Here is a 14518-nt window from a genome sequence, read left to right on the forward strand (position 1 = left end):
ACAGAACATAAAAGATATGTAAACGGGAAAAGGTAACAGATTTTCTCCAATAGTTTGTGTTCCTTTGTTAACATATGTCACATATAAGAAATCCCAAAGGAAATTATTTTATGAGTGAAAGAAAACACAATTTTATCTTTTTGCAGTATTTCATGTGATGCAAATCTAGCAAGAGAACTCATCCATAACGCAATTTCATCACATTGAAATCATCTGGGTTTTTTTTCATTGGTCAACATCTTAACCCTCATAAAAAGCTGCAAAGTTCCTTCCAACTACTACGGATCTTATTAACCAGTGTAGGTTATTTTTTATGTAGATATATTAGCGTGAATGAAACTAGAATGAAGAACAACGTAAAAAAATGTTTGGCCTCATGATCTGGGGGACAATACCAGGAGTTACCAGACTTTATAGTAGTTATTAGCACTAGTTCACTTGTTTACTCTTCCCTTGTTATATCTTCAGTATCTTGAGTACTAGCAGTTGTTTAAATAGCCTGACCAGTATTCAGGGGACTTGCACTGCACATTTGTGTGTTTGCTCCAAAAAAGTTACAGGAAGGGTGCCGGGTGGTCAAACTGTCAGCTATAGAACCAGTAAAGAAAACATGCGGGTCCAGAGTGAAGCCCTCACGCACCCAATCTCACGTCATCTGCAGGCTCTGATGGGAACTGAATACACCGACTGCTGCACTCGCTCTCTTGGCGAGGAGATCGATGTGCTAATCTGAATGCTTTTCCTCAAGACCTGGCAACTCTGTCTCTTTATCTATTGATTCAAATCTGGCAACTCTGTCCCCCCGATATTGATCATCACCAGCGGCTGTGTTGGCGTAAGCACTTACCCTACCCGAGACACAACTTTTAATGTTGGTTTCTTTCTCCTTCAGTATGTTTGCCTCTATTGCTTGTTAGAGTGAACACAAATGATCTTGACAAAACATGTGCACTCACACACATACACACGCTTACACGCTCCCACACGGACATATGCAAAGTCATCCAAACACATGTACAACCAAGCAACAAGACTTTACCGGCGATACGGTCTGACGCCATCCTCACACACATACACACAGCCTTTGCTTGACAGATGGCACCTGCCAGGATGCCAAAACACAGCCCTGGGGCCCGGCTTCCCTTAAGTAGCTATCAGCACGCAGGGAATCGAGTGAGTGAGCGAACGAAAGACTGAGTGATTTTTCTTTCATGTTGCTTTCAGGGAAGTTTCTACCGGCAATGAATTGAATTCTGACGGAAAACACAGCCCAGACTACCGCTCTGTCTTCAGAAAAAAAATGCTTTAGGAGGAGAATAACACAGTGACATCACTTTAACAAGCTATTTGTGAAACCAGGAGTTTTCTCTGTGGAAACAACACTCTGGCTATGCATCTTGTTGTTCTTCTACATTATCCAGCTAGAGCTGAAAACATTCGCAGACGTTTATTTTTCAGGGCCATTGGTCTTGCTTGATGAGCCTTTTTCCCCACACCCTCTTTGTCTCCATAGAGCCTTGGTAAAACCACTTTGCCAGAGCAAACAATTACAAGTATTAGCACATTAAGAGACATGCTTGTCTCTTTGTATGTCTCTCGCTAAAAGGTTGCATTTGTTGTACATTTCAAAGCCCACATACAGAATGTTTTGAATTCTACAGTCATTTAAAGAAGTTGATTCGGGAAGATTTCTTTTCTCAGTTTAAATATAAAAAGCTGAAAAAAACACGTCATCAGGACAGCGTTCGATCTGCGTGACCGACTCTGGTTTGGCAGCACATGCAAACAACCCTGTCATTAGATTTGAATTTGCACCTAAATCTGTGTTGCACTCACTTATTCTGAGGGGAGAACATGTAGACTGACCACTCCTCTCTGGTTTCACACCAGTCTGGCTTATACACCTCCATCATCTTCTGGATACGGAAGCACAAACTCTTCATTGGAGAGGAGGGAAAATACAGAAGAGGAATTAGCATTGATTTCTCTGAATTATTAGAATATTGATACTTTTCTGGTCAGAATATATGCCTTATTCTATCAGGAATAGTGCTATATAAATGCAATCCATCATCATTATTATTATTATTATTATTATTATTATTATTATTATTATTAATATTATTAATATCAACCAAAGTAGAATACATGAATTACTATTCTCTAAGATGGCTTCAGTGTGTTTGTAGACAAAGTAACAGTAAGTGCAAAGTCACTGCTGCCACAAATTCCTGCACCAAATCCTAAAATAATGATGATTTATGTCTTGTTTTGGTTTTCAGTATAATCAGGGCATTTTGGGAAAACCTCTATTTATATCAAGAATCTCTATTTATCGACCACAAGCAGCATGACTGAGCAAAGCCCCGAAGGCCCTCTCTTATTTCACTGCAGAAACAACAACAACAAACACATTCTCGACTCCTTCGTTTCTCATCTCTACCTGACACCTTCTGCACCACCTATAGCATTACCAAACTAAAGTGGCACCATATTATCTTAAAGTTTGTGTGAACTAAGCAGCAAACGTTGAAGTTAGATGGTTAAACTGCTAATGATGGGTTCAGCACCATGAGCTGCTGTTGCTGGGTTTCTGAACTTGACCCATCCACTAACATGACAATAGTATAAATACTGGAGCAGAAGTTGGAAAAAAGTTACTATAGTCACCTCATATCATTACAGTCTACAGTTTGCTATTTAGCTAGATCTTTCCTTCACCAACAACCATGCGTCTTCCTTAATGCCTGGATTTCTGAGTAATAATGAGATAAAGAAGAATTAAGGGAGTTTCTATGGTTATTCCTGTTTATCAATACAGCTATAACAAGGACCTGCTGCTTATCATTGAAAATCGATCACAGTAAATGAACCACTGCGCTTCAGAGAGCTGGTAGTAAACCACTTACATAGTCTGTTTCTTCATCAAGGTCTGTTCTGTCCTTGCGTGCATTGACTTGAGGGAAAACCTCAACCATAAGCTGAGTGTGGGGACCTGGTGCCTTGCCATTACAGTCCCGGTGATCCACTCCTAAACCGCTGCCGGCCACAGACCCTCCTGTAATGGAGCCCCCCGCTCCAGACCCACTCCTTTTGCCAGCGTCTGGGTGGATGGGAGGAAGGCCTGGCGGCTGTCCACCTGCCCGAAACAATTCAGGGAGTTCGAGGGAAAGAGCCCGCCGATCTCTCCTTGCAGCAAAATGCCTGGAGAGGAAAAATGGGGGCGGAGGTGGATGATGAGGGGGCAGAGGATGATGGGAGTGGGCTGGGTGGGAAAGAAGGGACTCCTGCTCTGGCGCAAAGGTGTAGGAGTGGGGCGAGCGGGTGCTGTGCAAGCGGAGGCTGCCTCCCACTGGAGGTAATCCGCTGAACCCATAGCTCCTTCGACCTAGGCTGTTTGAGCTAGACCTGCAGAGCACAAGTGATTAAAGGTACAATTAAAAGGTCATACATATTCATGAACGGCTTGTAAAATGTCAGTAGAACTGTATCAACAGAAGGCGATCAATACTGTTTTATAAAGTTTTATGTGCTAAGCATTTAGACTCGAAGCTAATAGGAAAATAAAATAACATCAAAGGTCTGATGTTTCCAAGGAGGTAATTACAGCTTAATGGTTCTGGAAGTTCATTAAGACAACAGCTGGAATCAGTGGTTGCAACTGAATTTAACTGTGTACCTGCGACTCCATCCAGACTGCGGAGGGAACGGACGCCCCCAGTTGTGGTAGTTGGAACTGCGACCGTGGCGCTAAAAGAGAAACGCAGCATTTCAGAGAAGTTTCTGATCCACTGAATGTCTCTCAGTGAGGTGTCAAAGACCCAAACACCCCAAAATTAGCAATGACAAATAAAAACTAAGTCCTAAAAAAATTGTTCACTCCTAGAATTTAATATTTTTAATTCAATGGATGATTGTATCACCTCTAGAGCGATCGACTTTCTTTCTGCAATGACTTTTTCGGTACTTACAGTATTCCAGCCAGAGACTAATGTCACTAAAACATTGGTTAAAAGGAAAATGGAACGGAAACAAGAGCGCGGCTGTTAGTGTATGTCAATTATCCACAAATTAAACAACAAATATAAAACAGCTGAACAAACGAAGTATAAATTGAGCTTTTTAAAAATAAGATTGCAGTGCACTGCAGGTTGTCATCTACTTTAATATACAAACCCCAGAGTGCCAGTTCCACTTAAAGGAACACCAACAGTTCTTTTTGTTTCCGCATGTCTAATCCTCTGAGCCTGATGGTTCTAATTATATGTTTTACCCTCGGAAATGTACATGTTGCCAATCAAAACCCGAGCCAGAGAATCCTCTAAATAAACTGTAGCGAAGCATGAAAGCTAAATGTTAAGTAACACTTGAGTCCACACAGAGCTGCACTGCAGATCGCCCAAGAAGAACGGCGAGTGACAGACACCAGCTGCTGCCTTCACTTGCAAGCATATTGTAGCAGTTACAACTTTCTGTAAATCTGATCTAAAGGTCACTGGCTATAGATAGTTGTCATCAAAGCAAACAAATAACCACATGAACGATACATTTATATCACACACATTAGATTACACACATCTACTGCACAGTTAAACAACATGCAAACACTCTACAGGAACGTTTGTGTTGAGGCTCATTCTTTTCTAGCAATATACAACGTTAGAGTGATGAATTTCCATCACAGCCGACAAACACATCATCTCATAGTCTGAGTGTCATTTCGTGGGGGAAAAAAATAGATAAAAAGTGGTTCCTGACAAAACTTCAACCAAAAACACAACATTTATACACAGCTCTCTCGAACGCTTATTAGTTGAGTGATGTAACCGGTGCCTACTGATATCAATAAACCTGGAATGCTGTGAGAGAAGAGGAGGAGACTTCACAGTGAAGTGGATCTCGCACACCCACCGTGTTTAACATCGTAACCTTTGCGGTTGCTAAACCACAGACTTTCATCTCACATGTTTTCACTGCCCTTTTTTTTTTATTACTGAATCATCCTTCCTGTTTGTCTCCATCACCATCTCTCTCTCTCTGCTCCGTCTTTTTTTCCTCCCCTCTACTTCTCCCTGTCGCCTTTTTTCCCTTCTTTCTCCCACAGTTTCTCTGCGGATGAACAGAAGAAGGGAACAGTCAATTAATAGAAGTTACCATGGCAACTGTATGCCGAGCCAGCCCTTGTAGAACTGTTTCAGTTTTTCTTCAGTTCTGGTTCAGTGGACACAACAATAGGGGAATTCCTGCTGTGGATTTTTGTATACTATATATATATTACTGAATGTTTACAGGATGGTGCAAATAAATTGTCATTTATTAGCCTTAATTGCAAGCTTTTTTCACACATAAATGTCACCCATAAATAAATAGCAAAAGAGTGCTATGAAATTCTAAGATGCCATATAATAAGATTTGCAAGAATGTGCCTACTGCATGAGGTGTGGTCATAAAGTCTGCTTGCAGCATGGATGCTATTACTATTGGTGCTTCAGATACATCAGGTCAAGAGTGCAAGAAGCATGCACACTGGTTTATTGACTTTCAAGGGGTTGTGCACAGTGAATTCAATTCATTTCAATTCAGTTCAATTTTATCGATATAGAGCCAATTCACAGCAGCGGTTTTCTCGAGGCACTTTATATTGTCTCTCCTGAGGCTGCTCGGGTGGTGAGGGGGAAAGGGATGAGAAAAAACAAAAAGAGAACACAGAGACACCGTGGAAAAATAAACAGGACAAAACTAGTGCTGCAAAAGACAGGAAGTGCTCAGTGTAATCATGGGAAGCAGCATGACTAAGGTTCACCTGATCCAGCCCTAACTGTGACCTGTTAGAAAGGTTATTGCTCCTAATACCTTTTCAACATTCAAGCACTCAGTACTGAGTTCTCCTGTTGTGCTCAGTCATTTGAGGATCAACATTTGGCCAAAAAAATGAGCCCAGCTATGGCGTGCGGCCCCTGCTAACAGCACACTGACATCATTCATCATGTGCCCTCGTGGCCAGATTTAGATCCTTTCAACTTCCAAAAATGAAATTAAAGTTCAAGAGTTGGTATTTTGACACACTAGAGTTCTTTTGCCTCTTTTTATTTTCTTGCTCTTTACCAAAAGAGGTCAAATCCAATACACGGTGGGCCATATTTGTTAAGTTTGCAGACAAAACAGACACTGCGTCTCTTCCGAGTAGTGATGACCCTGCGGTGGGGGATTTCACAGAGTGGGTAAGCTGTCCTTCTTGGACACGAATGCATCAGAAACTAAAGAGATGGCGTTTGTAAACACCTTTCCACTTTTGAGCTTCAGGTGGATGCTGTCTAAAGAAAAGCTGACCAACACATGTACTTTTATTTCGAGCTTCGTGGTTGTTATGTCGGCAGAACCTCTGAGTTTTTTTTTATTCTCATTTTTTAGATTCTGGTTGGTCAGGCGGTACAAGTCACTAAACCTCAAAACCAAGAACGGACTGGAAGATGTGACCCTGAATGACCTCCCTCTCTTGTGTAAGGTTAGGCCCAGTCACTCCCAGCCAACCCTCATCCAAGTAGTTCAAGCTGCTTGCTAGCCTGCAGGTCGGGTCTCATTTGGGTCAGCTGCCATTATTCTTTTAAATAAATAATTGTTTTTAATGGTGATATTTTATTCTGGAAGTCTTATTTAGTGTGTTCTTAGTGGTATAATTATTATGTTTTTATTGTTGGCTTGATGCTTTTGTGGTTACTGCTGACCGTACAACAAATTGCCCCTCAGGGTTAATTACGATCATTCATCCTTGATCCTTGAAGTGCTCAGAAAAGGACTTCAAGATCAATCTAAAAATAGCATCCACGGTCAAGGGATGATCTCCTTAAAGGGGTGGGTTACAGCGTACTAGCGGCGAGTGGAGTGTTAACATGTGCATCATACTTACAGATGGGTGACTCATGCTAAACATGACACGTGAAAGAGATGAAAACAGAGAGCCTAACATCAATAGCACATGGTAATGAAATACTGAACATTAGATCTATGAAAATGAAGGGAAGCGGAATTTATAATAATCTTTTTAAAAACATGCAAATGCTATTAATCGCTGAATGAATGATGACGGTCATTCAAAGTTTCATTCACCTTGGTCCACCTGTTAAGGAGGAAATAAGGTTCATCCAGACATATACATACATAGAATAAAGTCATTATACAGGGTGAACCGAGACATCTCAGTATTATTATATCATATTATATTATATTATATTATATTATACTATATTATATTATACTATATTATATTATATTATATTATATTATATTATACTATATTATATTATATTATATTATATTATATCATATTATATCATATTATATTATATTATATTATACTATATTATATTATATTATATTATATTATATTATATTATATTATAGTCAGTATTTTAACATTCATTACAAGCATCTGTGTCCGTAACCTGACATAATGAAATACATTTCAAATGAATTGAACTACACATTCACTGTGATGGATTGCATATTTTGGGCCAGTTTAAAATCTGTAAACAGACATCGTCGACGCTAAATATAAACTTGAAACCAAGGCGTTCTGCTAAAGAGGAAAACATATTTATCATTGTATAAAGCCGCAAACAGCTCATAGAGTCATAACAGGAATGGTTGAAAAGTGCTCGGAGGCAACGTAAACCATAAAGTACACATGATTTGTTGAGAATAGGCTGAGAAGTTGTGTTTACGTGTGTGCACGACCGTCTGTGGTATGACAGTGTGATAAAGTACCAGGGAGAGGGAGCGTCTCTCCAGGCTGCTCTTGCCCAGGCTCATAACGCTGCTCTTTCTAGAATCCATGGTGAAGCTCCGCCTCTCCGAGGAGTAGGATCCCCTGGGTGCTGAAAGGGCACCCAGCTCCAGGTGGCCGTTTGGTGTCAGGGTGCAGATCCTCGGGTCTAGAATGGAAAATAACAGATGGGTTAAAAGTGTTGTGATAGCAATCCAAACTTCCCTCAGTCATAGTTTAATGCCTGACTGCTAAGACATGAGAAGCTATTCTCATATACTTAGTCCAATTTCAGTTGATTTCTGGGATTCAGTCATAAGACTGCAATTCTTTTCTCATAGCCGACACATTTCTTTTCAAGCTGTCTCTGGGTGCCTTACATTTACTAAATTTCCATTTGAAAACCTCCAGGGATGGAGACACATAACAAAAACAAAATAATAAAGAAACGGCAACATGAGACACTGGTATTACTGTGACGGCTGTAACCAACATGCTCAACTTAGTTCTGCTCAATATTAATTTGATCTCTTTATAAACTGCTGGGGATAATAGCAGATGTTACAAATAGGCTCTAATTTGTGCTCCAACCCTGTCCTAAATAAGTTAGAAACCTTATACTGTCAACACTCTTAAGTTGGTTATGGGTGATATAGGGGTGGTTTTGGAGGCATATTCATATTCAATTTGCAGGTGCACAGCTGGGTTAAAAATGAAGGCCAAGTCTGAACACAAGTGTGGTAAATTCTACTGATTAGCTATCTACTGGCACCTGCACATTTAGCCAGGTCTCCTGTCTGCTGTGATCCCAAAGCAAAATTGTCATGAAAATGGCTGTGTGCAGGCAGGAGAGGACCCAGAAGCAGACTCATGGAAATGGGATGTAACTCAAAAACGTCTTTATTTACAGAAGGGGAAACAAACAATACAAAACTAAACTGGGAAAAACTAGTTAGCTAAACACTCGAGAAACACACAGAGAATTCCACACAACCACGAGGGACGATGCGACACGGAACTGCGAGGACCGTAGGAGCACACAGGGAACACAGCTGACACGAATAATGATAATAATGAGACTGAGGAAGAGCAACACAACATGACGGACACAGACGGAGACTATCAAAGTAAAACAGGAAGTACAAAGAGACGTACACTGGAGAGGGAGAGAGAACATGAGGAGCACGAGGGAGAGAGGCAGACATGACAGGCTGGGGAAAACAAGATGGCACAAGAACTCATACAACCATGTAAACGCAGACACCCAGGGGGTGGACAGAATAATGTAGGAAACCAAGATAATCCTTAACATAATGCAAAAAATGACAACAAACAAAGGAAACTTAAACGGCTGGGCCAAAAGGACCCAGGACCATGACAAAAATAGTCTTTAGTGGTTGATGACGTGGCTACGTTGTTAGCACTGCTCTGGAGCTTTTGTTTCCCTGTGATGGAAAACTATCTCATGTCTTTTTATAAACCCTCTTTAGTGACATTTATGAATCATTGGAGCCTACGACAGTCTTTGCCTTGTCTTGATGTTTTTAAGGTGCTTTTAACCAAAGATAAAAATTCTGCAATCGTACACTTTTAGCTGTTCTCTTTGGTCTCAGAGGTCTTTTTGTGTTGCTGCATTCCTTTTTTTTAAGAATACACCAGATTGTTGATTTGGCCACTCCTGACGTTTCTGCTCTCTGATAGGTCTGTTTGGGCCTTTACCATTTAATAAGGGCCCACGTCAGTTGTACTTGTGTCTTGGGACTTCACACTAAGAGTTGCAGTGACCTTTGAACATAAAATACCTATACTTTCTCCTATTAGATATTTTAGTTTTCATAATTACCTATTGTCTTTTAAAATATACTCATTTTATTCTCGAGTATTAATAAACTTAAGAGTTTTCAAGAGTTATATGGATTCATATGAACTGGTTGGATGGATGGACAGACAGGGACAGACAAACAGGAAACAGATGCATTAGAAAACTTGATGTACCCATATGAACAGGCTGAAGCCAAACAAAGTATACCTCTGTGATGGATTGCATCTATTCAGACAGGATAGAGGTATACTTTATTAATTTTGCATTTTTAATTTTGCATTTTTCCCATCTATGAAGACGGAGTCTACAAGCTTCCCTTTTTGTCTGCACCGCAGTGCAGAGACCAGATCTTTTGTGCAAACTTAGCCCACTCAGATGGTATAGAAGCGATCCTCCAGCCTCTGAACTCATATTTAATCCTCTCTGAACTGCATTGTTTGTTGGATCTGTTGAGGAAGTCTGTACTGCTTCAACAATTTTACTGTGAGGCTGGATATAGACAGAGCCCATTCATCTTTGTTGACTACAGGCTATTTTCTGCAATTTTACAAGTTTTTAAGCTTTTGGCAAATGCTTCCGTCTTAGTTTGAGTTGAGCACATTTAACCTCCCTTTGGATAAGCCTCAGTGAAAAACAAAGAGCTAAAATTCGATGAGCAGGCAGATTCTCGAGCACGTTGTTCCATTTTGAGATAAATGATGCAGTATGTGAATTGAGGTATTAGCGTTAAATCCTTAAAAATAAACATTTTTAACAAAACCAAACATTCTGACCTCATGCATGTCGATCTTACTTCAGGCCTTTTTTAGCTGAGTGGTACTAATAACATGGCAGCTGAGTGTAATCAGAAAGTTTGGATGTCGCTCTTACCAGACAACTTGATGGAGTCACGTTTTTCACTCTCGTCAAAGTTGGAGGAGGAGTGATCATCGTCTGAATATGAACGATTTGCATCACCCTGTAGATAAAAAAAATCTATCAGACAGGACTCGTGGTCTAAAAGATTTTTGCCAGCCTTTAATCTCCGGGGCAAAACAGTGCTCCCTCACAACAGCTATCAGACGTATTTAAACATACTATCAGACAATCTTAGATCGACGCCCCTCTGTAAGTCTGTAAAACCCTCAAAGTACTGACACACTACTCCAGGAGCCCTCTCAGACTTGGTTAAGACCAATGGGATTTCCCCTACAGTCTTCACTGAGGGAGTAAATTGGCTCAATAATCCCTAGTGTGTCGCAGTTGTAGACCCAGAACAGATGAGTGGAGGAAGGGGAGCGAGCTGGAGGAGAAAAGGCCGACAGCGAGAGAAAGGAGAGAATAAAAGGCAGGAAGAGAGACAGACTGAATGACTGATGGCAGGGTTTTGTTTTGGCATTTCAGAAAGATCAATCAAGAGCCGCGTGATTTGTGTCAATGTTTCCCTCCCAACTCACACATCATAGCTACATGCCATGAATATGGTAATGCTTTGATCTATGTATGAAAACTCAACTGGGTTACTCAACCACACTACAATTTTCCAGTGATATCATCTGACATCGTTTGACAGCTGAGGGCAGATTGACAGCATCACTTTTGCAGTGTTTTCCACTGAGAGGGATGGCTTCAGAAATTCTGCTGTATTTAATTATTATTACATAGGACCAATACTATAATATATATCATCACTCTTTTTTTCTACAGCACAAAACAGATTTTAAACTTGATTTTTGTTCATTTCTTTTACTATATTTAGATCCTCATGTTCTCAAACCTCAAGTTTGCTCACCTACAAACAAATGAACAGTCTAAATTTTCACTGTAGTTTGGTTTTAATGAAAAGAGACAGAATATCAACAAAATGTCTAGACATTTGTCACTGAGTGAAATACGTATTTGATCCCCTACAACCAAGCCAGAATTCTCATTCAATTCAATTCAGTTTTATTTATACTTCTGGCTCCCTCTTTAGCTGTGTGTCCATGTGGCACACGTATTACAATCAAGTAATCATTAATCAATGAATTATAGACACCCCTGATCTCAACTTATTATGTGTATAAAGCACAGCTGTCCACAGAGTCAATTTCTTCCATTTTAGCCTCTCCTCCACCACGGGCAAGACCAAAGAGCTGTCAAAGGACGTCGGGGACAAAACTGTGGAGCTGCACCAGGCTGGAGTGAGCTACAAGACCTTCAGCAAGAAACTTGGCGAGAAGCTGACAGCTGCTGGTACGATTAGTCAGAAATGGAAGACATATAAAATGACCATCAACCTTCCTCAGCCTGGAGCTTGATGCAAGATTGAGCTCTTTGGCATAAACTTGACCCGCCATCTTCAGAGGAAGAAAAATGCTGAGAATGACATAAAGAAGGCCTACCCCACAGTCAAGCACAGAGATGAAAACTATGCCTTGGGGCCCGTATAGATACAGGACAACTTCACCGTATTGAGGGGCCAATCGATGGGGCCATGTACTATAAAGTCTTGGATGAGAACCTCCTTCCCTCCCTCTGCTCTGCTTTTTTCCATCCTGAAGATGGATCATTGATTGGTCTTCCAACATGACGATAACACAAAACATACAACCGAGGCAACAAAGGTGAAGAACATTAAGGTCGGTGCATTGCCTCCAGACATCAGTCCTACAGAAAATCTGTGAAGCCCAGAAAATCTGGGAGCTGAATTTTCAAGTTGCAAGAGTCACCCAAGAAAACAAAAAGGACACAAACTCTCCCGAGATCTGTAAAAATCTTTTGAAAAACTATAAGAAACATCATACGCCTCTGCTTACCAACAAGGGTTTCTCCATCAAGCGCTAAGTCATCTTTTGGATCAAAGATTTATTTCACTCAGTGGTGTGTAAATCAATGTAAAACTTTTATGTAATGTGTATTTTCTGGATTTTTGATTGAAATTTGGTGTCTTTCCATTAAAATTAACCTACCAAAAAAATACAGATTGTTTATTTCTTTATCAGCGTGTCAAATATTTGATTCCCCCACTGAACATCATTTCAGTTCCTGCTTGTACTGTGATAACAGTTTGACATTCAGAAGAAGTATTGCAGGAAATACGTTTTTTATGGATGTGATGGCTTTAATGTTGATAGAAGTCACCATATTTAGTGCACAGAGCAAATACTCTGAACATTATGTGTGTAACGTTTGTCTATCCTTGCCTGACTGATAATACAGTCAACTTGTATGTATGAGGTTTTACACATCTATGTAAAGAAGCTAGCATGCAAAGCCCCTCTGCTGAGTTTATTATGTAACAGGAATGATAAAAGATGATGCAGCATAATATCCATACTGCACTTGAGGCACATTAGATTGTAGGTCACCCGAGTTTTGGCAGCTCAATACGCAGTCATTGCAGCTGTATGCATAAAACGGAAAAAAACAGACAAAGCACAAAAATACATTTTGAGCTGTGTTCAAATGAAAGCAATACATTACATGTATTACGTGGACTGTGCAGACAGTCTGATTTAAATAGAATTTAATCCATTTTGTCAAATGCCATAAGATGGATGGCTGAAAAACAGTCGAAGTGTTGACTGTGTAGACATGCTGTAAACATGTAAATCTGCTCAATTCAGTGATTATGGAAATCAACAGAGGGCAACAGCTCGGTTTATTTTAGCTGTGAAGGTCTTTGCCAAAGGTTAAATTCTTCAGTTTGAGAGACACAGACAGACTGATATCAGTGGACCACGCAAGAGATCACTGTGCAGGGAGTGCAAGCATCGGGTCAAGTTAGATAGAGAAGTGCCAAAGTTTGGAAATGTATCTAAATCACAGGCGGCCAAACAGCTTACGAGGCCGTGCTTTTTACAATATTAGAGATGTGGCACTTATTTGGTGGATGTTTTCAAATATCTGTAAGCTAAGTGCTCCTCCATCAATTTATACGATTATTCCATTGAGTCGTGGTATAATTTGGACTTATAAACTAGTTAAATTATTGCCAGACATAATCATGTTCATTTATTGAGTTTCTCTGGTGGCTGTTAGAGGCCAATACAACAATAATAATTAGAAATATTTCACTACTGATGAACACAGAATTGGATTAATAATTTTAGATGGGTAACAATTAAAAGATGAACAAGCTTACATTGTGCAGTTTGAAATGTGGCAGCAGTCAGCATCGGGTTGACCTATGCCCCTTACCTCCGCCTGAAAGCCTTCAACCAGGATGGCGACCAGCAGGTTGAAGAGGACGTAGTTTCCAAATGTCATGAGGGCCACAAAGTACAGAGCAGCAAGCGGTGAGGTCGCTGCCATACCATTGTACAAAACTGCGTTCCAGTCCTCCTGGGTCAGAATCTTTGAGATTTGCATAGACAGACGTAGGAGGTTAGTAACACAAAAAGGGCCTACTGATTGTTAAGCGCTAAACGACTCTAGTCATGCTGGAGTAAAAATAGAACTGCAACATCCTTGTGACCAATAAAACAATTTGGCTGGTTGGTTAAACAGAATTTTTTCACTTTTACTGACCAACTGGAAATAGTTACAGTGACCAGCTGGTTGGCCAGAAGTTGAGGATGCAGCACCCTTAACCCTCTTACGCATAGTGGTCACTACAGTGGACAGCTATTCCACTGAAGGCTGTTTTCTTGTATTTGTGTCAGTATTGATGGTATACTTGCACATAAACCACTACATTGGACACTGATGTGTCACTCCATACCCTGCCACCCACTGGGCAGCCAGCGTTGTCCACCTAAGTGGACGTGTAAAAAACTCTTTGAAAAGTACATGTTTAAAAAATGAAGTTCAAAAATCATGCCTGTGGTTTTTTCATGCCTAAAGATGAATAAAAATATCCAGGTTGTCATAACTCATGGATGAAAGGGTTAAGCTATGGGTGACCACTTTGGGTTGCAAGGTGACTGCACTGGATCCCCGTTTGCAACCAATTTTAGTCAGTCACCACTGCA

The 14518-nt window shown here is 40.4% G+C and overlaps 1 protein-coding gene across 3 annotated transcripts in view; it reads right to left on the minus strand.

The window, feature by feature from the left end:
- Positions 1 to 14518, minus strand: part of LOC146572039 (voltage-dependent T-type calcium channel subunit alpha-1I-like) — a 288178-nt gene that overhangs the window by 64984 nt on the left and 208676 nt on the right. For all 3 annotated transcript variants that reach the window (XM_085276073.1, XM_085276072.1, XM_085276071.1), the window contains 6 exons: positions 13746 to 13901; positions 10455 to 10542; positions 7765 to 7931; positions 3680 to 3750; positions 2910 to 3408; positions 1837 to 1937 (listed from right to left, as the gene is read on the minus strand). In XM_085276073.1, coding sequence (XP_085132199.1) covers positions 1837 to 1937; positions 2910 to 3408; positions 3680 to 3750; positions 7765 to 7931; positions 10455 to 10542; positions 13746 to 13901 — 1082 coding nt within the window. The remainder of the gene's footprint in view (positions 1 to 1836; positions 1938 to 2909; positions 3409 to 3679; positions 3751 to 7764; positions 7932 to 10454; positions 10543 to 13745; positions 13902 to 14518) is intronic.

Source organism: Mchenga conophoros, linkage group LG6 (assembly GCF_057382185.1).
Source record: "Mchenga conophoros isolate Kocher_MC1m ecotype Shallow Benthic linkage group LG6, M_conophoros_male_GT1.1, whole genome shotgun sequence".
NCBI classification, from domain to species: Eukaryota; Metazoa; Chordata; class Actinopteri; order Cichliformes; family Cichlidae; genus Mchenga; species Mchenga conophoros.